Source organism: Gracilinanus agilis, chromosome 3 (assembly GCF_016433145.1).
Source record: "Gracilinanus agilis isolate LMUSP501 chromosome 3, AgileGrace, whole genome shotgun sequence".
Classification (NCBI taxonomy): Eukaryota; Metazoa; Chordata; class Mammalia; order Didelphimorphia; family Didelphidae; genus Gracilinanus; species Gracilinanus agilis.
Window position 1 is genome coordinate 328,375,071 of NC_058132.1, and position 27,701 is coordinate 328,402,771.

A 27,701-nucleotide genomic window follows, 5' to 3' on the forward strand; every position below is an offset into this window, starting at 1 on the left:
CTAGGATGCTCCATTGGTATTCCCGACATCAGGAGAAAATGGGAAAGGCCTCCGGCATTAGTACTGAGGTAGTGCCAGAGAAGGGATTTAACCAACACAGTAACCAACTTAAGACTGTGTCTTTAGGACAACTTTTTCTGACTTATTAGGTCAAACGGAGGCTCAAAGAGTTTAAATGCCATAAATCATGCCAGTTAATATGCATAACAGCCTAGAATCTTCCCCCACCCCAGGCTCTACTAGTGACATGTCCTGCAGTTTTTCTACTATACCATCCTACTTTTAATCTACAGCCTTATTAGAATTTCTAAATGTTGTAATTTATGTAATGACATTACTGAACTGTTATCCAAAACAACACAAAATTTGGGAATAAATTTTAATTGCACATTTATTAGGCATACAGCACTATTATGTACAGTGAGGAATATAAATAAGTATAATATATAAACTTTTTCTTCAGTGAGCTTATACTCTAGTTGAGTAGACAAGTTAAGTACACATTAAGTTAAACAAAAATAAGCAATGCAAGAGATGTCGGAAGCCAGTATATAAAATATCAGATGATTGGAAAGATGCTAAGGGTTATAGGAGTTGAAAGGAGAAAGAGGTCATAGTGCATTGAAGTTGTCAAGGAAAGCTTTGTTAGGATGATTTAACCTGGACCTTGAAAGATTTCTAGGATCTGAATAGTTGGAGAAGTGAAAGCCTTCCAGGTATATGAAAGTGGGAAGGGAATGTAGTGAAAGTGTAGTTGGTTTAGCTTGTGAAGGGCCCCAGAATCTAGATATTGCAGATAATGAGCAGCTACTACTACAACAAGAAGTAGAAGGTGCCATGATGAAAGGCATGTTTTGGTAACCTCAATCTGTAGGTTGGTTTGGGAAATGGGAGAAAATGGAAGCAGAAAGACTCATCAGGAAGCAATTGCTATCATTGAATTTTGAATGAAATGGCACTGGTACTGAAGAGAAGAAAAAGATCCTTGGAATTTGATTACTGCTAGGCTAGGGAATGATAAAGTAAAGTTTACTTGTGGACGGGTAGTGACTGGCTGGCTGGGATAATTTTACTAACAGAAAGAGGGGAAGTGATGGGGCGGGACCATGTTCTAGGTTTTTTTTTTAGTGCATATTAAGATGATGAATTATTAAGAGCATTAAAAATGAAAATGCAAAACCACTTAGTATATACACAAATGCTTTACATATTTTGCTTTTAAAGCAGCATAAGGTTACTTTGGTGACCAAAATCATCTTTTGAAAAAGAAAAACAGACTAAGGCCTCTCTCTATTATAGAGATAAGAACTAATACCCCGAGTTCCCACACCACATCTACTGTTCCTAGTATTAACAATATAAATAGTCCTGATTTTAGTTATAAATGAATAATAAATGCCCACAAATGCTTATTTCATCTCTAATTCAATAGAGTTCAATTAAAATTCACACATCTATTAAGCTTTTATGCTCAGTACACCAGGGATGGCAAAACTCAAAAGGACAGTCCTTCGCTTATAATCCTAATAGGTTACTTGTGGTAAGGACAAGAACATAATTATGTATGATATGAGATAAAGTAATGTACTGGTGGTCAAGTACTGAGATCATTGGTGAAAATATATGTAACCCTTTATAAAAAAAATCTAGTAAAGGAGAAGAAGAATGCTTCTACTTGGAGAAGTGGGGTTGTGATTAATGTGGTAAGGGGTGTTTGGAACTTGGCACTTTTATCACCGCTGATTCTCTACTTTTGCATACAAGAAGATAAGCTGTCCAAAGTTTTCCAAACTAGGAAAATAGTTGCCCCTCAAGGGAGGGGTGATGTAGAAGCTACTCTTGCCCCTCTCCACTTCAACCCAATCATACTTATTCCTTTTCTGTGTATCATTTGTAAATCAGGAACTACCTATAATTGCCTAGAAATGGATAAAATCCACTTTGTTACTATAAAACTGTTACAAGTCACAGTGTACCCAATTTCCTTAGTACAGGATTTAAACAAATTAAATCTTGCCTTAGAAAAATCTCCCCTTTTCATAAATCTTATATTTTCTAAATGTTAATCAGGCACTGAAAAAAGTACTTTGTAAATTTCACACCAGAATGTATGCACTTTTCAAATATTCTGAGCCATTAGTTACAGAATATACACATATACATTTTAATATAAAGCGTGACATGCTTGTTCTTTCGTAAGTAGTAATCATAACATTTTTTAAATCAACTTCGTGGCTGTCCATTTGCTGTCAATTCATACCTGTAAAGAAAATGGGACAAGTTAAAGTTGCCTGAGCTTATATCTAAGTTGGTATTTTAATGCTATAAAAGTTTGGGACCTTGTGATCAATCCTATCCATTTACAAGTTGGCTGGCTAGGATGAAGGTGCAGTTAATAGGATCATAGTTAAAGGGGCACAGGACCATCTGAGGAGTCCGAATTTCAGAAAGGTTAAGTGACTGTCCAGGGGCATGTAGATAATAAATGAGAAAGTCAAGATTCAAACTCAAGAATTGAAAGGTTTCATATAAAAGGTAGATTATCAGATAGTAATCCCAACACCAAATTTCAGCAGCTGATAAAAGTGAAAACTGAAAGAATACATAAAAAATGAGAGCAGTAGGAAGACATGGAGTCAACTTACTGCCTCTAAATTTTTTTAGGGACAAGGTCGTTTCTCTTTTTAAATTTTCCTTTTTACCATTAAGAACTTAAACATCAATAACTGAACATTACCTTCTATAGAGAACAGAAGAAGATTGCTAGCACTGTGAATCTCTTATGTACAGTTCCATTTTTGAAAAAGTATTTACTCAATTGAACATAATTCTAATCCTGGGCTGACTTGTCCCCTCTTTGGAACTTCCTCCTGCACATTTTTTAATGTTTCTTTAATGCATTTTTCTTTTTCTTTTGGAATTAAGATACTTTACCCTTCCTCCCTATTCCCAAAAGAAGAAAAGAAAAAGTCCTCCCTGGTACCCAAACAACTTAAAAAAACCAAAAACTGGAGAAACTCCTGTAAATCCCAGGCCTTGCCCTTTCTAAAAGAGGCCTGTCTGGCACTAGTGGCAAATGGAGGATTCCTCTAAGTCAAGGGGACCTCTAACACTTGAGGGTGGGAAGGATGCCAGTGAGGAGGGCATGAAAGACCATTTACAACCTCCATTGCAACTCGGCTTTCCCTTCAGTAAAACAGCCATAATACCTGCCCATTCAATACCTTGAGATTGGGAAGATGAATGAACTATTACTATGTACTATGATAGCCTTTAAGATTTATGCCACATCAGGATAAAGTACACTTTTTTATGAAAGTGCTATTTTAGACTAGAGAACCATCGGCAAGCCAGGTATTTAAAAAATGCAATTATTTGTGAAATTACAGGGAATAACAGTAATGATCAAATGAGGAAGTCTACTCACCATTGTGTAAAACCCTTGACTAGATCTTCCTTTGATAAGTCAATCAACACCTGCCAGGACAGTAATCAAATATCAGTTACTGGTCCAATAATACCTTGTGCCCCACTTTTACCCCCAGGTTGGTGTTTAGTAATTATTGGCAGATATTCAATAAGTACTTATGGATTGCCTGGTTGAATAAAACTCATTCAGTTAAGCCAAAATACTATAGTTATAAGAAGACAACTTTGTAGATTTTAGGTGCTGAGTGTTAGCCCTTTTTTACTTCCATGTTAAAAAATGTCATGTCCAGGAGACCAGCATTAACCCCAGTCTAACCATAGAAAAAATGCTTATGGTGAAAGCAGAGATAGTTCAGAAGTCAACATTTATTTAAAACTATTCCCTTGACTACTTAATTTATAAAGATACAGAAAATATTACAGAAAAAACATAAGCACCTTTTAAAATTACTGCTAATTCTCGCTGGCATTCCCTCACTATTAATGTCTCTTGTTTGTGGATAAAGTCCGAGTGTAAGCATATTAGGTCCCCTTCTACTCAATTGCCTCTGCTGACCACCAAAGAACTTTGGGGGCTAGCTCAAGGCCACATGTGGTTCATCTGCTGAGTTTCCAGATGGGCTGTTAACATAGAGTCCTTGATGATGTTGAAAAGAAATGGCATGGCTGTCTTTGTTTCTTTTTCTTGTCTTTCCTTCTTTTAGCATCAACCCTTTGAGATTATAGTGGGAGTCTTTCCAAGATGCATTGGGGAGAGAGTATGCAGTAGGGGAAGTGACCTAGTTCCAAAGAAAGAGTTGGCAGCAGAAAGAGGCCATCAGATAAGGGAACGTCTCCTTTTGACTGGGGTGAGGGGAAGATATACTAAGGGAGAACAATGTACATATTATCAGATATAATGTTTATCAGGTAGTTTTGTTTAATCATTTTTCTTTGTTACAAAGGAGGATTCAGATAGGGACTTGGAAACAATGGTATATACCTAGAAATAACTGTGATGTAAAAATAAAAAGTAGCAATAAAACATTTTGAGTACACTCAAAAAAAGGCCATCAGAAAGAGCATGGTTGGCTTTGTGATTGGAAAATTTCCAGTGTCAAGAGTGAAATCTGAAATGGCTAATAAGCAGAATTTTTCAAATTGTCTTATGCCTTGAGTCTTTGTGGATTACAACCATAGTTATAGGTAACCTATTAAAGTCTGTCTTAATCATTAATACATGTTATAATTCTTTTCTGCTTAGCATTCCCTTTTCTGTATGGGAATAAAACTCCCTCTCTGTTCCCTATCTGATTCATGTGTGGTACTTTGGCCTTTTTATTTGTAGCTTTCCCCCCTTTCTTAGAAACCCCTTAGATTTCAAGTCCAGATGCCTATGCCTATATATGATCAGCAAGTTTCCCCAGGATGCTAGAGTTGGGGTGATGAGACAGTGAAAGTGAGAGTCGTGGAGCTACTTTCCGTATAGCAAAGTCAGATTTCCACAGAGCAAAACCTAGGTAAACTGCAATGGTGACATTAAGCCTAAAGCCTTTAACCTATCTGCTAGATAACAAAGATTTGCCCATATTGAGATTTCCAAGTTTGTTTCACTGGGTATTCACTGTATTGAACACAATGAAATCCCTGGACTGCAAAAGTAGGGCCAAGATTCCCTTAAAGTCTGCTCAGTAATATCTGCTTTCATTCATTTGCACTTGTAACTGGGCTGTATTTATGGGTTCTGAAGCACCTCTTTTCTCTCCCCACCCAAACCATCCCTCGGTCTTCTTGTTCCTTTGCCATTCTTTCTGGGAAGCTTTCAAGGCTCTTGTTAAGGTGCTTGTCACCTGAAGGGAATGCCAGATGTTGAAACAAAAGAGTGGAGTGGAAAGAGCCCTATATTTGGAATCAGGAGACTTGGGTTCAAACCCCATCTTTGCTATTTACTCCCTGGGTGAAGATGAAGGTATTTCTTCATCTGTAAAATGAGATGCCTAGGCACCTTTTGAGATCTATATCTTAGGAGCTTTAACATGCTTACTTTGCCCAATTCTTTTCTTCTGTGTGAACCAAATGGCCTACGATTTTTGACTGCAACATCCAGGCTTCTTTTCTTCACTTCTTCCACAGGGACACAAAATTCAAATCTTTAAGAATATAAAACAATCAAGTCAGCAAGTAAACCCTTAAAGAAAATAGAAATAATTTTGTTCATGTGCTGTAGAACTATAAACCAGGTCCCGAACTCTCTCTTAGCAGATAAATATGAGGGAATTGCCTGATGCAAGTAGAGATTAAGTGACTTGCCCAAGATCACACAAGCAATAAGTCTCAGAGACAGGATTTGAACCCAAGTCTTTATGACTTCAAACTTGTTTATCCCGATAGTACTACAGATTGAGCTAGAATAACATAGTACCAAAGATTCAGAGTTGGAACAGAACTCAGAAGTCATCTAGTTCATCAACCCCTTATGATGTCAGATGAGTCTGAATCATGGCTGTTATTTACTTGCTGTGTGACTGGACAACTCAAATAACATGTCTGGGGCTCAGTTTCCTCACCTGAAAAATGAGTGGGATTGCCTAAATAACTTCTAAGGTACCTTTTTTTGCTCTAAATTCTTAGTCCTGTTTTGTGAAAGCAAAATTTTCAGTTAAAGCTTGTCCTTCACGATGACACAATGTTAATCTCACCTTTTCTGGATGACTCAGAGTTACTATTAGGGACATGAATCATTGCACCATGCTAGGATATAGAGAGGACATGTAGGTGGCACAGTGGATAAAGTGCCTGGCCTGGAGTCAGCAAGACTCATCTTCCTGAGTTTTAATCTGGCCTCAGACACTTATTAGCTGGGTGACCCTGGGTAAGTCACTTTACCCTATTGCCAATTTCCTCATCTGTCAAATGAGCTGGAGAAGGAAATGGCAAATGAGACCAGTATCTTTGCCAAGAATACCCCAAATGGGGTCATGAAGAGCTGGACATGACTGAAAAATGAATGAACAACAACAAAACCAACAAAATCATATAGAAATTCCTCCTGAGAAGAGAATGGAATAAGTACTTAGATGGCACCTATTATGTGACAGGCACTTTACCAAGTATTTTATGACTATCATCTCACTGATCTCACAACAATCCTGGGAGGTATGTGATTATTATCCCCATTTTACAGATGAGAAAATGGAGGCAAACAGAGGTTAAATGACTTGTCACAAAGCTAGTAAGTGTCAGAGTCTGGATTTGAATTCAGGTCTTTCTGACTCTAAGTTCAGCACTCTTATCTACTGTACCACTTAATTATCCATACACTCAAATGGCTACTTGCCTATCCACCCAATGGTCCCCAGCTTTTGTGCTTTGAAGTTCTTGGATTTGCCTGTTAGAGTTTCTGGTTCTTCCACAGCACATCGGCTCTTTCTAAAATAAACACACTAGGATGGCAATTTGGAACTATGCCCAAAGAGCTATAAAGGACTGCCTGCCCTTTGATCCAGCCATAGTATTGCTGGGTTTGTACCCCAAAGAGATCATAGATAAAAAACTGGTACAAAAATATTTATAGCTGCACTTTTTGTGGTGGCAAAAAACTGGAAAATGAGGGTATGCCCTTCAGTTGGAGAATTGCTGAACAAATTGTGGTATATGCTGGTGATGGAATACAATTGTGCTCAAAGGAATAATAAACTGGAGGAATTCCATGTGAACTGGAAAGACCTCCAGGAATTGTTGCAGAGTGAAAGAAGCATATCCAAAAGAACATTGTACACAGAGATTAATACACTTTGGTAAAACCAAATGTAATGGACTTCTGTACTAGCAGCAATGCAATGATCTAGGGACAGTTCTGAGGAATTTATGGAAAAGAATGCTACCCACATTCAGAGGAAGAACTACAGGAGTGGAAACACAGAAGAAAAACAACTGCCTGATCATATGGGTTGATGCAGACATGATTGGGGATGTAGACTCTCAATGATCACACCAATGCAACTATCAATAATATGGAAATAAGTCTTGATTGATGACACATATTAAAACCAGTGGAAATGCGCATCAGCTCCATGGGGTAGTGGTGAAGGGGGAGGTGAAGGAGAAAGTAAAAACATGAATCATGTAACCATGGAAAATTTTTCTAAAAAATAAAATAAAATAAACACACTATATGCCAGATATATTACAAAACAGCAGGTAGGAAAAGGAGTAGGGATTTCATAATAAACATTTGTTAAAGCGATTTTTTCCTTATCTGTTATAGCTCAGGAAGCAACTAGGAGACTCAGTGGAGTTCTAGGTCTGGGGTCAGGAAGTTATGAGTTCAAATCTGGCCTTAGATTATTATTATTTGAATGACCCTGGCCTGTTTGTCTTAATTCACTGGAGAAGGAAATGGCAAACCACTCTAGTTTTTTTGTGCCAAGAAAACCTCATGGACAGTATTGGTGTGCTATGATCCAAGGGGTCACAAAGAGTCAGTCACAACTGAATGACCGAATGACCCAGAAATCAGATAGCCAAGCCCATATATCTCTCAAAACCATTTTTTTTTAAAACCCTGAAGTATCAGTTCCAAGGCAGAAGAGCAGCAAGAGCTAGGCAATTGGGGTTAAATGACCGCCCAGGGTCACACAGGAAGTCTGAGGTCAAATTTAAACCCAGGACCTCCTGTCTCTAGACCTGGCTTTCTGTCCACCGAGCCACCTAGCTACCTCATCCCGAAAACTCTTGTAAAGGCCATCTGAGAAGCCATGTAGAAGCACTGTGTAAATCACAATGCCAATATTATATTCTGTTTTAACAGCTATATGTAAGTGTGTGTCCCTTATAGATTTCTGGAAATTCTGCTGATCAAAAGGGACCAAGATAAATATATAAACAAATATGTAAATATGTATGAAAAACACTAAGAAAACAGTCCAAAAAGATAATGCATTTACCCTGGTCAGTCTGTCTCAGTACTTTATTTCCCAACTGCCCAGTGCTTTGTTTCTCTTCTGACCAAAAAGGGAATTTTGAGTTAATAAACTACAGAATCTGGAAACCCAGAACTATTTTGGGATTAGTGGACAAATATACATTGCCTGGTTATGTTTTACCCCACAAAGATGAGAGTTTAGTAGATGTGTTAGCTAATCAGAGTGAGTTCTCTCACTGACATGGAACCAGCCACTACATGTAAAACATCTACAGTCCAATAACAGTCCAGAACCCGCCTTGAAAGAAAAGCATTTCAGGAAGATTTTTAGCTCCTGGCTAAAATTGCAGGGGAATATCTATAGAACATCAGTAGAAAGAAAGCATGAAAATGATTACCCTCTCTCCAAACTACTAGTTATTCTCTTTGTTTAAATCTCAAAAAGAATCCCATGTAACTCAGATGACCCACTCACTTTTCATCATACTGGGGATTTAGGGTTTTCCGCTTTATTGAGGTCTTCTTTCGACCTGTCCACTTCCTGTCGGGCAACAGATACACTCGGACATAAGGATCAACTCCACTGCTACAACAGGGTATCAGATTCCTAGTTCAATTTTGAAGTTTTTTTTTTTTAAAGAAAAGAAACTCATTAGTATTAAGTACAAAGTAGAAATATAGATTTAAGTTAATTCTTTTTTCAGCTTTAGATTTATTGATTTTTGAGCAGATATGATAAATGCATAGATTGAGATCTGCAAGGGGCTTTCCCCACTTTATAGATGAATAAACTAAGGCTCACAGTAGTTAAAAATAACTTGCTCAACATCACACAGAGATTCAATGACAGAGATGGGTTTTGAACTCAGGTCCTCTAACTCTAGAGGTAACAACACTCTATCTTGCTATTTGGATGACTATGAAGAATATAGTTCTCATTTCTATAGGGCATAATACAATTACAGTAAGTTGTCAGGAAACATAAATAACTATTTTTTCCAGAAGGCATATTTGTGTTTGGTGGAGTCAAAACCTTTTCCATCCAGAGGAAGTAAGACTTTTTCCATTTGGGAAAATAGGTTGTTTCTTACCAGCTGACACAACAGTTCTTTCTGGAATTATATTTTATTAGAGCCTGGAGATCACAAATCCTGACCAAGGGCTCCATAGGCACCAATGGAGAGGATTTACTAAGTAGGATATTTTAGAACCTGGCCAATTGTGCAGGCATTTAAAAACTGGCCACTTTCCATTATAGAGGAGGAAGCATAGGACCATTCAAAAAGAACGAGGTCTAATGTTAAGAGGACCCCGTTTACAAATCCCACCTCTGAGGCTTGTACTATGTGTGTGACCTATCTTCTCTGGGTCTCAGCTTCTTCCTCTCTAGAAGGAAGGAATTAGACCAGATAGCTCTGCAATCCCATGATTCTTCCATAGAGCATTTACTTTGTAGACTACATGGATTCACATTTCTTAACTTATATTGCTTTCTTCTAGGCCACCTCCCTTTAACTCCATTTTTTAAAACCCTCATCTTTTATCTTAGAATCAATACTCAGTATTGGTTCCAAGACAGAAGAATGGTAAGGGTAGGCAATGGGGTTAGGTGACTTGCCCAGGGTCACACAGCTGGGAAGTGTCTGAGGCCATATTTGAACCCAGGACCTCCTATCTCTGGGTCTGGCTCTCAATCCACTGAGCCACCCAGCTGCACCCCCTTTAACTGCATTTTAAGAAAGAGGTAAGAAGCCACAAAGCTAGAAATATTTTACCTGCAGCAATTAATGAAAACCACAAGGCTATGTCGCAGGGTCATGTAGCGAACAGTCAGCTGAATCTCTCCCAGTGGCCGGCAGCTTCCATCAGTTCTGCAAAAACAAGGAGTTTTCACTTCTTTGCTCTTTAAACAAGCTACGCCTTCCCAAGCAACACGAAGTTGTACTTCATTCTAGAAAAGTACAGGGAGTAAAACAGATGAACTGACAAATACCCCCTAACTTGTCTACTTGCTTTACATGGATTGCAAAATGACTCTTGGCTCTACGTGAGCATTCACAGAGCATTTCTTTAAAGAAAAACTCATAATAAATAGAAATGGTTAGAGATAAGATAATAAGGGTAGAGTTGAAAAGAAAGAGAAAAGGCTTATGGACCATTGTCCTTTGAAGACTATCCAGAAGGGGAGATTCAAAATGCTCAGCAAATCTGATGTAAATAAATAGGAAAGTGTTTGATTTACAAACATTTCATTCATATGTAACTTTTTAAAGGACCTGTAAAAAAATCCTTATAGACCATTTGAATAATTTCAAAAAGTTTTTCTTTTAGCATTATAAAACCTAAGATGATAAGAGAATTTTTTTTTTTGGTGTATAAGTGTTATATTTAGGACAATCTCTGTTTTTCAGTAGGGATAATTTTCTAGAAATCCTTGCCTTCCATCTTAGAAACAATACAATGTATTGGTTCCAAGGCAGAAGAATAGTAAGGGAGGTAATGGGGGGTCAAGTGACTTGCCCAGGGTCACATAGCTAGGAAGTGTCTGAGTTCGTATCTGAACCCAGGACCTCTGGTCTCTAGGCTTGGCTCTCAGTCCAGTGAACTACTCAGCTGTCCCTAGGGATAATTTTTTGTAGTGAAATTGCTCCTAGAGAGTTTTTCCTTCAAGTCAAGCATCTTATGCTTGAAGTAAACTTGTTTTTTTGCTTTTGTAATTTTTTAAGGCATGGAATGTCTGGACAGCTTTTTGATCCAAATCACACCAGCAGATGGAGCTCTTAGACAACAGAATCCTGGGTTCTTCATCTGGCTCTTTCATTCTCTTGGTGCCTCGAATATTGCAAAATCCTTTTTTTTTTTTTTTTAACGCCTATCTTCTGTCTTAGAATGTATACAAATATGGCTCCCAAGCCAGAAGAGTGGTAAGGGTTAGGCAATTGGGGTTAAGTGACTTGCCTAGGGTCACACAGTTAGGAAATGTCAGGTCACATTTGAACCCAGGTCCTCCTGATTCTAGGCCTGACCACCACTGAGCCACCTAACTGCCCCTGCAATAGCCTTTTAATGAGTCTCCTCTTCTTAAGTTGTTCTCCATTCTAACCCATTTTCTACTTAGCTGCCAGAAAGTTTTTTAAAGTGCAGGTCTGTTGGGATCACTCCTCTACTCAATAAACTTCAGTGGCTCCTTGTTACCTCCAGGATCAAATTTGAAATCATCTGGATTTTTTTTGTTTGTTTTTTTAAACCTTTACCTTCTATCTTACTATGTATTGGTTCCGAGGCAGAAGAGTGGTAAGGGTAGGCAATGGGGGTCAAGTGACTTGCCCAGGGTCATACAGCTAGGAAGTGTTTGAGGTCAGATTTGAACCTAGGACCTGTCTCTAGGCCTGGCTCTCAATCCACTAAGCTACTCAGCTGTCCCCCTTCTGTTTGTTTTTTAAAACCCATCACCACCTGGCCCAATCTTACTTTTCCAGTGTCTTTATCAGTCACTTGGACCCCTTCCCAGGAATCTTTGCTGTTCTCCCCTCATACCAACACTCCATCTCCCAACTCTGCTTTTCACTGATTATCCCCCAGACCTGGAATGCTCTCCCTCCTCTCCTCTGCCTCAGCTTTTCCTGAAGACTCAGCTCAAATCCTACTTTCTTTGAAAGATTTCCCCCATCTCTTACATCTCACCCACTAGTGCTTTTGCTCTGGGATTACCTTTTACTTACACTGTATATATCTCATAAGATACAGTTCTTTGCATTAGAATGTAAACCGTGTTTTTGTGTTCATATCTTTAGTGACCTGTCCCAGGGTAAGTGCTTGAGCAATGCTTATTGGCCATCGCCTTTGGCTTCCTATTTTCCTATCCATAAAATGGGAAGAATTTTGATAGCTCTCTGAGTTATTGACCAAATGGATTCATCTTGAAGCCAATATGAGATAATTTGCGTGAAAGCACTTTCTAAGGCAAAATGCATTCTATAAATTCAAAGGGCACCAAATGGTCTTCTTCCTCGAGAGCAAGGATCAACCATTTGGATTAAAAATAATTTGTTTGGTGGTTTGGTTAAATTCTTGGACCTAGCAAGTCTGATCTGAAAGTATCCTCAATGTGACCTTGCAGTCCTGTCATTCTAGGTTTCAAACACAATCCTAGGGCGACCGCTTCTATTTTATATAAACTAAGAATATGATGGACCCTTCAGATTGGCTAGTTCCATCTTGCCCAGCATAAGAAGATGATTTAACTGGCAGAACTGGGGCCGGAACCCAGGCTATCTAACTTCGGAGTTCAGCCCTCTGTTCCACCATGGACAGAGCCCATGAAATAATCAATGCAAGGAAATGTGTGTTCATCTGTCATTCTTCACTTGCATGAAAATATTTTCACTTTTCTTTCGGGCTGCTACGGTGAAAAATAATATTCGAGAAGAGAGAAGCATACTCAAAGGCTAGGCTGTTTTCTGTCATGTCAAAGCACGAGGAGGCCACGGAGCTGAGGGAAGACAAGCTGGGCGACATCTTTTTATGTGGCCAAGAGAACGGAGTGGCATGGGATTTCATAGGTCTGGGTGACTTGATCGGTCCTGGGGAATGGGAGCCAGGGACAGTCAAGAACATGGTCCTCTTGCTTTTATTCTCCACTTGTTCTTGGGGACTGCTGTCACTGCCCTGGGCTTTGGGCTCCGGTCCCTTCTCCAGAGGAATGAGCTTCACTGAGGTAGTTTTGTCGGTTGGCTGGGCATCAGAAGTTCCAGAAGTTTGGGACTGAAGTGGAAGTGTGGAATCATGTTCCTGGGTTGGGGTTTTCACCTCCTGCTTGATTTCTGTTCTCTTAACAAACATGGGTCCTTTCTTCAGGACTTCTGGGCCGGTGTACGGGGTGCCTGGTTCCCGATCCTCCATATGCAGAAACTGCAAAGGAAACAAAGCACAGGATCCATCATCCATGAAATGATGCTGCCTCTGCCTTGAGCATTCATTGTCTAGCTTGTCGTTCATTGCCTCTTTTATTCCCTATAATCTGGTCTTGATTCTCACCACACATGATCTCTCAAAGAATAACTTTGTTTCTATGAATCCCAAAGGACTTTTCTCAGTCTTCATTCCCTCTCGTCATATGGAGAAGGAAAGTGGAAGACTATGAGTAGTTCTCTCCCCAAACAGAAGTATCAACCTGAAAAAAAGTGCTTTTTCTCTGACTGTCCCCCATGCCTGGATTGCTCTCCCTCCTCACCTCCACTCACTGGCTTCCTCTAAATCCCAACTAAAATCCCTTCTTCTCCAAGAAGTCTTCCCCAACTCCTCTTAATTCTAGTGCCTTCTTTCCGTTAACCATTCTGTATGTAGCTTGTTTGTATATATTTGTTTGCTTGCTGCCTCTCCCATTAGAATGTGAGCTCCCTGAGGACTATCTTTTGCTTCTTTTTGTATCCTCAGTGCTTAGCATAGTACCTGGCACACAGCAGGTACTTGATAAGTGTTTATCGTTTGACTGAAGTAGGGAAAGGTAAAATCAATTTGAAGAAAGCTTGGCAAGAGATCCCAACCAAACATAGCCATGTGGAGTCAGGAAAATGGGTTCAAATCCTATCCCTGACACTAGCTGTGTGACCTTGGACAAGTCGTTTCAGTTCTCAGCCTCAGTCTCCTCATCTATAAAATGGGGAGAATAATATCACCCATCTTCTCAGAGTTGTTGTGAGGATCAAATAAGAAAACATATGCAAAGTGCTTTGTAAGCCTGTAATCTATACAGTTGCATCTATTATTCCATGAACATATAAGGATGAAACTGGAAGACAATGAACAGAAGAAAGATGGAAATGACATATACAACCATGATTATAAATATATGTTTAATGAGAATGATACTTTTTAAAAACCCTTTCCTTCTGACTTAGAATCAATACTGTGTATTGGCTCCAAGGCAGAAGAGCAGTAAGGGCTAGGCAATGGGGGTTAAGTGACTTGCCCAGGGTCACACAGCTAAGAAGTGTCTGAAGCCAAATTTGAACCCAGGACTTCCTGTCTCTAGGCCTGCTACTGAGCCACCCGGCTGCCCCAATGATAGACTTCTGCATCATGAGCATCCTTGGTGAGGTAGGAGGCAGGACCTGTAAAGAACCACCCACTCAGTACACTGTAAAAGGAGAGGAGAAAGGCCCCACATCTCTTCCAAGTGTATCATCTGGGACTTTGTCTATTCTCTCTTGGATTTTTCCTAAAGGAGGGGAAAAGATTTATTTCTGTCCTTTTCCACCCTTGCACTCTCCCTCCCATCCAGAGGCAGTGATCATGGCTATGCTCATAACACTTGGCAGCAAGGACACGTGCTTGCCTAGGTCAGCCTTAGCCCAAGTCCCTAACTGTGTCTTCGTCTCTGTGTTTCTTTCCTTGAGTTGTTGCTGTTGCTCAGTTGTTTCAGTACTGTCTGACTCTTCATGAACCCACTTGGGATTTTCTTGGCAAATATCCTGGAGTGGTTTGCCCTTTCTTTCTCCAGCTCATTTGGCAGATGAGGAAACTGAGGCGAACAGCATTAAGTGCCTTGTCCAGTGTCACATAGCTAGTTGGTGTCTGAGGCCAGATTTGAACTCAGGAAGATAACTCTTCCTGACTCCAGGCCTGGCAGTCTATCCACTGCACCACCTAGCCACAGGTGACCAAATAGTGGTCCTAAAAGCTAGATAGTTTTAGCCTTTGCAACTACTTTGTGGGCTTAAGAGTTCCTGGGTTCTTGATTCAGAGACCCAATAGGAGCTACATCTTGCAACTAATTCTTGGAGGAGAAGATGTATCACACTAAAGAAAACATCAAGAGAATGCTGTAGCTGAAGGGGCTAAGACAACCCAAATGATGCCATGACTTGCCAAGAGATCCAGATTTATGAGCCGAACAGACAGTGGCAGGTCAGAAAGGAAAGTAATGTCTCTTTAGCAGTCATTATATTCATTTCAGGGTTCTTGTTTTATAAAGGGCATCAATAAATTCTGAGAGATTCTAACTAACCAGATGGTGAGGACCTATCAGAGGAACAGAGGATGTGTAGCTTGGAAAATAGAAAAATCAAAGATGACAAGAAGCCATCTTAAAATATTCGAAGCATTGTTTGGTAGAAGAAGGTTTAGCCCCCCAGAACTAAAGAGTAGGGGCAGGCAGGAGAAGTTGCAGTTTTGGTTCAAAATAAGGGGAAAAGTCTTACTAGTTAGGAGTATCCAGAAAGTGGAATGACATGCCTCAGAAGGGAGCAATTCCTCCTTACTTGAGGTCTTCAAGTAAGGGATGGATGTCCATTTCCTAGACATGTAGAGGGAATTCTTTTTCAGGTATGAGTTAGACTAGGTGACCTCTGAAATTTCTTCCAATCTGTGATTTTGTGACTTTAAATGAAATGTCCTTAACAGAAACATCACCCCTCCCACACTCCAAATATAGATATAGAAGAAGGGTTGTGGTTCAGGAGAAAGAATGCTGGATTTGAACCCGGAGGTTCTGGGTTCAAATCCCAGCTCTGCCATTAACTAGTTGTGGCCTTGAGCAAGTCACCTAACTTCTATGGACCTTAATTTTCTTGTCTATGAAAGGAAGGGGGTGGACTAGATAGCCTCTAGATCCCTTGTAGTGCTAAGCATACAATCCAATTTAAACACACATACATACACACAGACCCCCCCCCCCACCTTTGTGGTTAAGTGACTTGCCCTGGGTCACACAGCTAGAAAAGTGTCTGCGGCCATACCTCCCATTTCTAGGCCTGGCTCTCTATCTACTTGAACCACCTAATTGCCTCAATTCTATTTCTTTCTAAGTTGAGGGGAAGATGAACATCATGAACCATCTCATGATGATCTCAATGAACATTATTTTCTATAATAAAACATAGACAGCAAAGTCACATCCTACTGACACATTAGAGTAAAAAAGATCTAAAACATCTATGGTTTACCTTAAGTAAATTAAAATTTATTTTTATTACATCATATATTATAACATAATTTTGATTATTAAATTTTTTTAAGTTGCCCTTATGCTACCTGACACTATTACTTATAAGCATCCCTCCAAGTCATTTTATTTTATTTTTTAAAAACCCTTACCTTCCATCTTACAATCAATACTGTGTATTGGTTCTAAGACAGAAGAACGATAAGGGCTGGGCAACAAGGTTAAGTGACTTGTCCAGGATCACACGCTAGGAAGTATCTGAGCCCAGATTTCAATCCAAGACTGCCCATCTCTGGCCTGGCTGTCAATCCACTGAACCACCTAGCTGCCCCTCCTCTAAATAATTTTAAAAGATTTTTATTCTATTCTAGGCCAAAAATAATTTAAAGTGAAAGATTTCACAACTGCAAAGTGTAAGAGCCACTGACCAACAAGCCAACAACCAGCCTACTCTTCCATCCTTATCTCTCTCATTGTTTCCCCAGAAGCTTCATTCCAGTTAGACTGGTCTTTCCCCGAACCCCAAACATATCAGGCATATTCCTGCCTCTTCACTACTGCTTAGGAATTCCCCCTGCCTAGAATTCTCCCCCTTACAATTATAATTACTGATGTTTACATAGCACTTTAAGATTTTTAAAACATTTTTCATAATTGATCTCATTTAATTCTCAAAGCAATTCTTGCTGTATTATAGGTATTATTGTCTCCATTTTGGAGATGGGGAAACTGAGGCCCAGAAAGACCAAATTACATGCCCATGGTCACACATAGCTAGCTACTCAATGTTAGAGGCAGGATTTACTTTCTTATTCTGAAATCAAATGCCTTTTTTTTTTTTTTTACCATAACCTATCATTGCCAATTTAATTCATTCAATTCAACTCAGCCAATAAGTCTTTTTTAAAGCTATTGTGTTCCAGGCTGTGCCCCCTGTACTGGTTTCATTTTGTTTTGACTAAGCCTGTGAATTCATCAGAGTAGGGAATTCCTTAGGTCCAATGCAGATCTGCAGCTGAAATGTTACTATAATCTTAGAGAGTTGGCTGGAGTGTTGAGAGATTAAGTTACTTGCGTAGGGTCACATAGCCAGTGTTGGTCATAGGTGTGATTTGATCTACTGGACACCCAGGCCATCCTGGCTACACCAGACATGTCATACTCCCAGTTGGCAGGTAGCAAGTGGCCAGCAAAACACCTCAGAATAGCCAGAAGCAGTTTAAATGTAATTGGGAAATGTTTGACAAAATAGATTAAAAAAAAAAAATACAACCCAGATAATGTTAGTTTGTGGTTTTCTAAGTCAATAGGTGGCCTGTCTATTATTCTGTTTCTATTTGAGTTTGACACCACTGGGCTACGTGATGCTACCCAATGTGTGGGCAGGCCCAGGAGATGCCATGACAAAACCACAACAGCTCTTGCTTTCAAGCAGCTTTCATTATACTGGGAAGGATATAGTAGAGTCAGATAGATCTCTAAACCTATCCAGCATTCCCCAACCTAAAAAGTCTGGCTCTTATCTTAGTTTCCTCCTCCATGAAACTTTCCTTGATCACTCTAGTTCATGAGGATCTCCTCCCCTTCTTAATTGCTGTAATACTTGCTCTTTCCACTACTCATTTAGTAACAATTAGGTTGCTTTGTTGTACTTTTCCCATTCTTAGTTCTGTCACTGACTGGGCAGAGAGAAGAAGAAAAGATGGAGAAGGGGCTAAATTATAAAAGGCATTACAATTAAAATTATCTCAAGATCCTGGTTTTGGAGTAAGAACACCATTTATTGGTTATTTGCATTCATTGGTTAGGCCAGCATCATAACCAATAAAGAGATAGATGTCTCTACTGGTTGTGTCTAATGACCAAGGATGACGAGGAAGCTGGGTTAGGAAGCTTAATAAATAGAACTTTAGGAACTCATTATTTGGCCCATCCCAAGACATCTTTACTTGGTAAACAGCTAATTAAGAGGTGTTCCATCAAAGTACCCACCCTTCCCCATACCAAACATGTACACAGGAAAAGAATCCTTGCCTCCTTCATTTATTAACCAAATTCTGTTAAAAAAGGAAGGCCTTCCTTAGGATTTCTAAGGACAAAGAAAATGCCAAAAACTCTGACCCAGATCCCAGACACAAGAATACAAAGTAATTTCTCCTGATATAAGAATACATTATATGAAAAATCAGTTCTCACAAATGGACACACATAGAAGTGACAATCAATTCTCCAACTGTATTGAGGACAACAGACTTGCTTATGTTGGACAAACTGCAGCAGGAGGGATTCAGGTTATATATATTAAAAAATGGAAGACCCTCAAAAAATTTGAGAGTTTGGAAAGGACAATAACTACCTCGTCTATCTCAAAAAGCAAGTCTATTATTAAAACCATACATTTATGTAGCATTTAAGGTTTGCGAGGGGTTTTACATTTGATTTCATTTGATCCTTACAACAATCTTATGAGGAAGGTTCTATTAATATCTACATTTTTAGATGAAGAAACTGAGGCCAAGAGAGGTTAAGTGGTTTGCCCAAGATCACACAACTAGTAAGTATATGAAGAAGGATTCAAATTCAGGTCCAACTGTGAGTTCTATGTTGTTATGTCATGTCATGTCATGTTATGTTATACTATCCTATGTTATATCATATTATATTATATCATGTTATATCATATCATATCATATATCATATCATATCATATTATATTATATTATATTTAAATATACTGTGCCAACATGGCACTATGGCATGCCCTCTGGGTATTTTTTGTTTATTTATTTTTAATATTAATTTAAAAAAATTTTAAATACTATTTTTTAAAAAGGATTTAAAATACTATCTATATGGTATACTTAAGTGAACTCCTGTCTCTAGAACAAGTCAGTTCATCTCTCTGAGACTTAGTTTCCTTCTCTTTAAAATGTAATAGTTGAATTAAATTTCTCATATCCTTTGCCAGATCTGAGACTCTCTGATTGGCTCACACTCCAAAGCTACTTTACACAGAACACATGGGAGGACTTCTCCACGCCTATACAGAGTATTGTCCTCTCTTGGACTGTTGTCCCTTCTCTGCTTCGATACAAGACCCTCCCTATTCACAACTTGGAATGCCTCTCAGGAATCTGCTTATTTAGCCATCCTTGGCTTTACCACATATAATTACAATGGACACTGAGTTGCTTTTTAGAACCAAAGGCATAATAGCCCACTCCTTATGGAACATATATAATAAAAATATATATAATAAATAATGAATTAATCTCCTGCTGGTGAAATAATTGGTGTATCAGAATATTATTGCAAATTGGCTTGCAGACCTGCCTGAGCTAAAATCTAATTCCCACGTTCCACCAACCACCTCCCGGTTCCCAAGGGGTAGCTGGAAAGATGAGAAGTGAAAGACCCAAGTCCCAGGTCTGCAGGGTCTTATATAGCCTGGTTCCAACTGCCAGATGGTACCTGCCCACTTTGGCTCATGGCAAACTCCAACATTCCAAACTGGGCAACTGACAGGATACCCTAAGGAAATATGGTAGTGTTATTTGGTACATCACAATAGTTAATAGGGCAGAGACCCTTTGATTCAAAACTGATTTGTCCTTTAAAGACATGGGACAAAAGAACCAGTCCTTGGATCTGCCATAAAGCTTAGAAGGCAGACATAAAGGTGTTGCCTCCAATCTTGAGTGCAGATGAGTAACAGGAAAAACAAGAAGGAACAGGATTTGAAGCATGTGACCAGACCGGATAGATAGGAGAAGACAGGGCTTAAAGACAGAGAGATCTTCTGTGGAAGCATTTTTTTTGACTCTTGCTCTTGCTCCTTGCTCATGGGTAAAGAAGCAGCAATCTGCACTCTGCAGTTCGAAGCTTGGTTTCTCTCTTCTTTCCCTAGAAGCAAAACAACAGCCTCTTTTCTCTTTCACTGGAGAAGGGAACATCAGGGAGCAGCACTGCTTTTCTTGGTTTCTCTTTGGGACTCCATTCCTGGTAGACATCATGAAGGACCTTCCATAGTGGCTACGTGGTAGCCATTTATCTACCTAGGACCGATAATCTATTTCTACATAAAATCACAGATCTAGAACTAGAAGGAATTTCAGAGGACATCTAGTCCAATCCTTGCATTTTTCAGATGAGGAAACTGAGGTCCAGGGAGGTCACATAGAAAATAAGCAGCAGAAGTGGGATTTGAACCAAGCTACCCTGACTCCAGGATTGTGGGCCTTTGTTCTTTTTCTGGGAACATGCTATCTTCTAGTAATAGGTTATGTGTCTTTCATCTCTGAGATTATTAAGAACTACACTTGCCATTTACAGAAGTCATTTTGATGAATGTGATTGTTTGTTATGGGACTAAAAAATTTCCCCAAGGTCTATAGGCTTGCTAATTTCATTAAATGTCTCTCTTGAGCAAATTTCTCTGTTTATTTAGCAGAGCTCGGCTCTCTAAGCATCTTATTGTCCTCTGTTGGGGAGTTTCCACGGTAAAGACAGCACTGGTGGATGAAATGTATACATACGGCTTAAATAGAGCTTGAAGTTAAAAGCACTCCTCTAGCTTCTGCTAGAAGAATGTAGGTCTTGTCTTCCCTATCCCTAAAGGCTACTTGCACTTAGGTGCCCCTTAGCATTTAAGAAGACTTACACAGCAAATTAGAAACAAATACAAATACCTACAGTATAAAGGGGGTAAAAATTTTTGTTTTCCCTTGTCTAGTCTATTTTTCCTATTTAGATTCAGAATCCCCCCAAGAGTGGAGGTCATGCCTTTCCTATCAGGCTAGGACAGTGATGGGCAAATTTTTTAAAGAGGGGGCCAAAGGAAATGAAATGCTCATCTGTCAGTCTATTTCTAAGGCAACTCTTTCGAAGTTTCATTGTATTGTATCCTACTCATTGTATTCGTCAGATTAGGAATAATATCAGGTGGCTGGATAGAACATTTCAGGAGACTGCATCTGGCCCGTGGGTGGTAGCTTGTCCATCATTGGGCTAGGACATCCGTGAAAGTAGGGGCTATACCACACATTCTGTCTTTATAAAACTCAGTTTTTTAAAAAATTTTACTTTGAATATTTTTCCATAGTTACATATTTCATGTTCTTTGCCTCTCTCCCAAATCCCCCTAACTGCCCCCCCCTTAGCTGATGCACAATTCCATTGGGTTTTACATATATCATTGATCAAGACCTAATTCCATATTATTGATAGTTGGACTAGAGTTATCGTTTAGTGTCTACATCCCCAATAACATCCCCATCAGCCCATGTGTTCAAGCAGTTGTTTTTCTTCTGTGTTTCTCCTCCCACAGTTCTTCCTCTGAATGAGGCTAGCAAAACTCAGTTTTTTAAAAGTATATTTTAGGGGCAGTTAGGTGGTATAGTGGATAGAGAACCAGGCCTGGAGTAGGAGAATCTGGGTTCAAATATGGTCTCAGATAGTTTCTACCTGAATAACCCTGGGTGAGTCACTTAACTCCATTTGCTTTTTTGTCTGAGAATTGTTATTAAGATAGAAAGTATTTTAAAAGTATATTCTAAATAACTTCATGAAGATGGTAATCATTAGCTCCATTTTATATATAACTAAACTGAGGCACAGAGAAGTCCACCTGCATGACCTATGGACAAATAGTGCCAGCACTAAAACCCAAGATATTCTGGTTTCTCATTCCCAGATCCTTTCCATCAGACCAGCAATTCTCAAAGTTTTTGATTCCAGGATCCTTTTGTACACCTAAAAATGAAACTGTCCCCCTTCCTGCCAAATAATTTTTGTTTACATGAATTATGCCTTTTTATATTTACCATATTAGACATGTAAAAATATCAAGATTTTTATGAAAATAGTTTTGACCTTATGGACTTCCTGAACTCTAGATCACACTTGGAGAGCTGCTGTCCTAGGACCATGCTGCCTCCCTAGACAACATGGTCCTAGGAGAGCAGTTCTCCAAGTGTGATCTAGGACTTTTCAAGTCCTTTGGCCAGGAGCTCTCTGAGGACTGACAATTTCTATTGTCCCTTCTTTGTATCTTCCTGGTGTTGGACAAAGGAGGAGGGATATGGCACATACTCAGGGAGAGCCTCCTCACACAGACAGAATGTTAGTCAAGAGAAAGCAGAAAACCAGGCAACTAGGTGGCTCAGTGGATAGAGAAGCGTCCTAGACATGAGAGGTCCTGGGTTCAAATGTGACCTCAGATATTTTCTAAACGTGTGACTTCGGTCAAGTCACTTCACCCCAATTGCCTACTAGCCTTACCATGCTTCTGCCTTGGAACCAACAGTTGGTATTGTTCCTAAGCTGGAAGGCAAATGTTTAAAAAAGAAGACAAAAAAGGAGAAAAGAGAAATTTACCCGAAGTACCAGCTTCATGGAGATGAGGCTATCCAGGCCAGAGCAGTCTAGCTGAAATCGTTGCTCGATGGTCATGTCTGAGTAGGTGAGGATCTGGACCAAGGGAAGCTCCAGGATGCCCAGTGCACACTCTTGGTCATCGTCAATCACCTGGAGGAAACAGTGGTCAGAACAAAGCAGCCAGGGCCACATGTGAGCAATAAAAGCTGTGTCCCTTGATGGATCCCCAAACCAAGTGTGCCATCTCCCAGGCACCCAGCACAGAGCACAGTCTGCAGAGGGATAAACCTAGGGATACTATCCTTTTCCCCCACAGAAGGTCAATTAGAGCCCAATCCATGGCCCTATGACCTATAATAAATGAATAAAAGAAAATGATTTTTGAGCCCTTAATATGTCAGGTGCTGTGCTGTTAAGTACTGAGGATGCCAAAAAACCAAACCAAAAAAAAAACAAACAAACAAACAAAAAAAAACCAACCAGGGTCTGTCTTCTAGGTTACATTCTAACACAAGCATTTTTTAAGCAGCTACTATTTGGCAGATACTTTTCTAAGTTCTTTACACGTTTTCTAATTTGATTTTTACAACAACCCTATGAGGCGAGTGCTATTATTAAGTGCTATTATTATCTTCATTTTACAGCTGAGGCTATTGAGGCAAAGGTTAAGTGACTTGCCCAAGGTCATATAGCTAGTATGTGTCTGAGGTCTTCCTGACCCCAGCCCAGCATGTTACACCTTGTGCCACCTAGCTGCACACAAAGTGGCCATGCATAAAGTGGGGAGTGTCCGAGGAGGGGGTTTTTGGCCAGGGAAGTCACAGAGATGGTAAGAGGAGTCACGGAGCATTTGTTTGTGACATGTCTTTTCCAGATGATCAAGGAAGCTCACCTGAGCAAACAGCCTCTTTCCACTCTCAATACTGGGCAGTCTTTACGATATCTCAAGCTGCCTTTTGTACTGCTAGGGATTATGGGGTCAATATAATGAAACACCAGCTAACTCTCTATCAATTTATTTCTCATTCTCTTATTATCCATCTGCTTCTTACTCATGTCCCTGAATCAGGAAGTCTGTATTGAGATAGATTCAAGGAAGAGACCCCATTTGTGTATTTCTTTATCTAGAACCCAGCACAGAAACCCTTAAAACCAGGGGCTTTATCATGTCTTGTGAAGCTTAGTACAGTGCTTTGCATTGTTGAATTTGTCTTCAGTCTATGACAGTCACAAATCCTGCCATCTCCTATCAGGGGTCAGGCTCTTTGGTTTCTGCTCCCCTCATCCCAAATTAGGAGGTGGTATCTATGAAGCTAGGTCAAAGTGAATTTCGCATGCAAACTAGAGGGTACCATTATAAACCTAGTTTCCAAGAGATTCTTGGACCCCATCTAATGGATACAGAACCATCTCCCATAATGAGCCCTTGGGCAAAGAAACCCAAGCTTTCATTCTGTCTTATATAGGCTGATGACTATGGAAAAATTGTTCCATCTGGACAGACCTCATTCTTTCCATCTACCTATGGGGATCAACATCTTGGCCCTTCCAAGAATGCTGTCAGGAGATCTGGTTTTTATTCTGCAACAGTCTAAGCACAAGCCCAAGCAAACCTTCAGACGAAATTGTTCTGTGGCCACACTGTAAAGAAAGAATGTGAAGGCCTGGCCCCAAACAGGATCCTTGCTGTTGGCACATGTCTGTTAACAAAGAAGAAAATCTGGTCAAGCCAACTCTCCATTACTCAGGTGTTTAGTCATTTATTTCCATATTATCCAGGCTCAAATACTCAACTAGCTCCTTTTGAATCAATCATAGGTTCCAGGCTCAAAATGGGTGAGGTGGGAAGGTAGGAAGAGAGATCCATTGCCAGCAGCATCTCTCTGACCTGTATCCTATTCTCCATGACAGTCTGTCCCTAAGTGTGATATTCAACCACTGAGCTGGGAAATACATTTCTCAAAAGCGACTGAGGTCTTTCTGCCAGCTTCTATTTACCATTTCTTAGGTCTGGCAGCAAACACTAGGATACACTGATTAATATGGATCTCATTTCAAAAACGTTTCAAGCCTCCTTGCAGTAAAGGAGGAATTCACCTTTTGGTGGCAAAAATCTGTTTTCAGGTAGAGAGTTTGAGGGAGTCCCACATAGACATAATCATGATCCTTAGCCAACATAATACTATAAAATGATGAACACCCTATTTTCTCCTCTCTGGCACAGACGCTATGTGCTATAGTACATTCCTACCTTACTTGTCTGAATTGTCTGACCCACACGCATCTTGACGTAGGCAGAGGGGTCTTTGTCCATCTTGTTCTGTGAATAAAAGAATAAAATGAATGTTAAAACACATTGGTGGAGCTATGAATTGATCTAAACATTCTTTTTTTTTAAACCCTTAACTCTTGTGTGTTGGCTCATAGGTGGAAGAGTGGCAAGGGTGGGCAATGGGGGTCAAGTGACTTGCCCAGGGTCACACAGCTGGGAAGTGTCTGAGGCCGGATTTGAACCTAGGACCTCCATCTCTGGGCCTGACACTCAATGATCTAACCATTCTTGATATCAATTTGGAATTATTTCAGGAGAAGTGACCATTCTGGTAAATCCATTCTTAGGGGAAAGACCCCACAGATGTCAAAAAGAAAACAAAGGTCTAATATATGCCAAAATATTCATAGCAACACTTTTTGTGGTAGCAAAGAGCTAGCTAGAAACAGAGCACCCTCAGACCAGGGAATGGCTTAAGAAACTAATTACTGTGTTAATTACTGTGTAGTAGGAAATGGTAAGTATCAGGAATTCAGAGAAAATAAGAAAGCTTCTATCAATTGATGCAAAGTGAAATAAGGAGATCCAGGAGAACAATAGTTAGGTTTCAATTAGTGTAAATAATGAATTCCACCAAGTGGCTGCATGTTTTCAAATTCACACCATCAGAAGTTATAGTTATGGAAAATATAGTAATTGGTTCCTACTGGAAATATTCAGCACACAATGACTAAAACAGCTTAAATGATCATTAGCTCTAAGTAATGAAAAAACCAAAGGAGGTCACGAAGAATAAATTGGTAATGAAATATATGTCCCTCCTTGCAGCAGTGAAGCTAAGAATACCTAAAAGAGAATACTATATACATTTTCAGATGCAGACCTTGAATGAGATGTTTTCGCTTAACTGTTTTTCTTTTTCAAAAGAGAGGAGTCAAGTTGGAAGGGGGATGGATGTTTCTTCCCTACTCCTTCCCTCACCCCCCACAAATACAAAAACAAAATGCCTAACAGAATATTTTTCTAAATGAAAAGGGAAAGTAAGGATGATTTGTCAATGACAATCTTTGAGGTCTTTTATGGAGAACATTCCTAGATCCCATATAATTATTCCTCTGATAATCATCACTTAACAATGTGAGGTACTTCTCACTGCTTTTGTTCAGCTTTACCCCACTTCCTAATCTTTCCTTTCTCAAAGAGTGCAAACACTCAGTTAAGTAAAGAACAACTTTACTTTTACAAGTCACCTAGCAAATACAGTTATTGAACTCGAAGACAAGTTAGGATTCTGAGGCCTTGAAGGAAGAAAAGTAGAAGACAGACAAGTATTTGGAGAATTTGAGAGGAAAGCCGAAGATGGTCAGACAAGGTATCCTGGGTGTATTCTGTTCCCTTTCACATACTTCGTGCCACAACCAAACTTATATACTCTGTATGCTCCAGCCTTTGTGCCTTTGTTCATGCTGTTTCCTGGCCTAGGAACCCCGCCTCTCCCACCCACAAAAATACACACATACTCGTTCAACTCCTGCCTTTTCCTTAAACACCAACTCAAATACTGCCTCCTCTATGAAGCCTTCCCTGACTGCCCCCCACCTAAAGATAATGACTTTCCCCTTTCGGTCTCATATCACAATCTCTCTTGAAGTCCCCTAATGTACTTATCATGTATTAGAGTTTTTCTGTATTTACTTATTAACATATTTAATTCTCCTACTAGACAACACACTCCTGGAGGGCAGGATCAGGGCCTTATCAAAATCCTGTATCTTGTCAGAACTTGGAACAGTTCTCTGTGTAACAAACTCAAATGTTTGTTGAGCTGAATTGTACACAAGGGAGCTTAATAAATATGGGCTTAAGGGTTAAGACAAGCAATGGTTAATGGTTAAGATGAATGGTTAAGACAAAGACTTTACCAGATGCTGGGCTCAGTCTTACTCTGGCTATAAGAAAAAAAAAAGTATCCACAATTTTTAAATTGTCAGATGATGAGCTGGATCCCAGCACTTACCCTGGCACTTCTGGGCAGTTTCTTGGCTCTGTATTCACCATTCAAATACTCAAAAGGACTTCTCTACAGCCAAAGCAGAAAAATACAAGTTACCAACATGAATGCTTAAAAAATCTACTCAGAGGAGGCACTTGGGCTATTTTTGTTACTCACTGGTAAATTGCAGGCACTTTCTAGGAAGACAATAAGGATGGCAGTTGAGAGTCCACTGGGGTCCTACAGACAGATACAAAAGCAACTCTTGAAAAGCTACCCAAGAAAGAGGCGGCAGACACTAATCCTGGAGAATGCCACCTTTGCTAAGGGGCATAAATCTAGCAACAGGGGTGCTAGATTAGGAAGTCAAAGGGATCTGCTGCTCTAGAAATCAATAATTCTGTGTGTGTAGAATAGGACTAAAGCATGGAGAATTTAAGGATTTCCTAATGGCGAGGATGGAGAAGCAGTGGCAAAGGCTACTGAGGGGAGATTGTGGCATTGTTCTCAATGAATGGGAGAATTCCCACTGATTTGGAAATAGCTAATCAGATTATGATGCATGAATGAAATGCAATTCTCTTGCACTGTAGGGGAGGACTTACATGCATGGTTTCACAATAAAATGGAACCAGGATGACAATGTATACAATGTCTACAAATATATGAATGGAAAAACAATAACAAAATAATAAAAACTCAACATTTTGAAATCATAATTACAGAACTTCACCCCAAAGAAGAGAAGGCACTATCCTACTTCTTTGCAGAGGTCAGGACAATG

At 39.6% G+C, this 27,701-nt stretch overlaps 1 protein-coding gene across 1 annotated transcript in view; it reads right to left on the reverse strand.

Moving 5' to 3' along the window:
• Window positions 1-2,190: 2,190 nt before the first annotated feature.
• ESYT3 (extended synaptotagmin 3) overlaps window positions 2,191-27,701 on the reverse strand; it is a 94,866-nt gene continuing 69,355 nt past the window's right edge. Inside the window, exons 13-23 of the mRNA XM_044666679.1 lie at window positions 27,095-27,157; window positions 26,942-27,004; window positions 24,904-24,972; window positions 24,266-24,352; window positions 22,653-22,802; window positions 12,774-13,243; window positions 10,108-10,203; window positions 8,808-8,939; window positions 5,453-5,558; window positions 3,428-3,477; window positions 2,191-2,260 (exon numbers count right to left, since the gene is read on the reverse strand). Coding sequence (XP_044522614.1) covers window positions 2,224-2,260; window positions 3,428-3,477; window positions 5,453-5,558; window positions 8,808-8,939; window positions 10,108-10,203; window positions 12,774-13,243; window positions 22,653-22,802; window positions 24,266-24,352; window positions 24,904-24,972; window positions 26,942-27,004; window positions 27,095-27,157 — 1,323 coding nt within the window. The 3' untranslated portion in view covers window positions 2,191-2,223. The remainder of the gene's footprint in view (window positions 2,261-3,427; window positions 3,478-5,452; window positions 5,559-8,807; window positions 8,940-10,107; window positions 10,204-12,773; window positions 13,244-22,652; window positions 22,803-24,265; window positions 24,353-24,903; window positions 24,973-26,941; window positions 27,005-27,094; window positions 27,158-27,701) is intronic.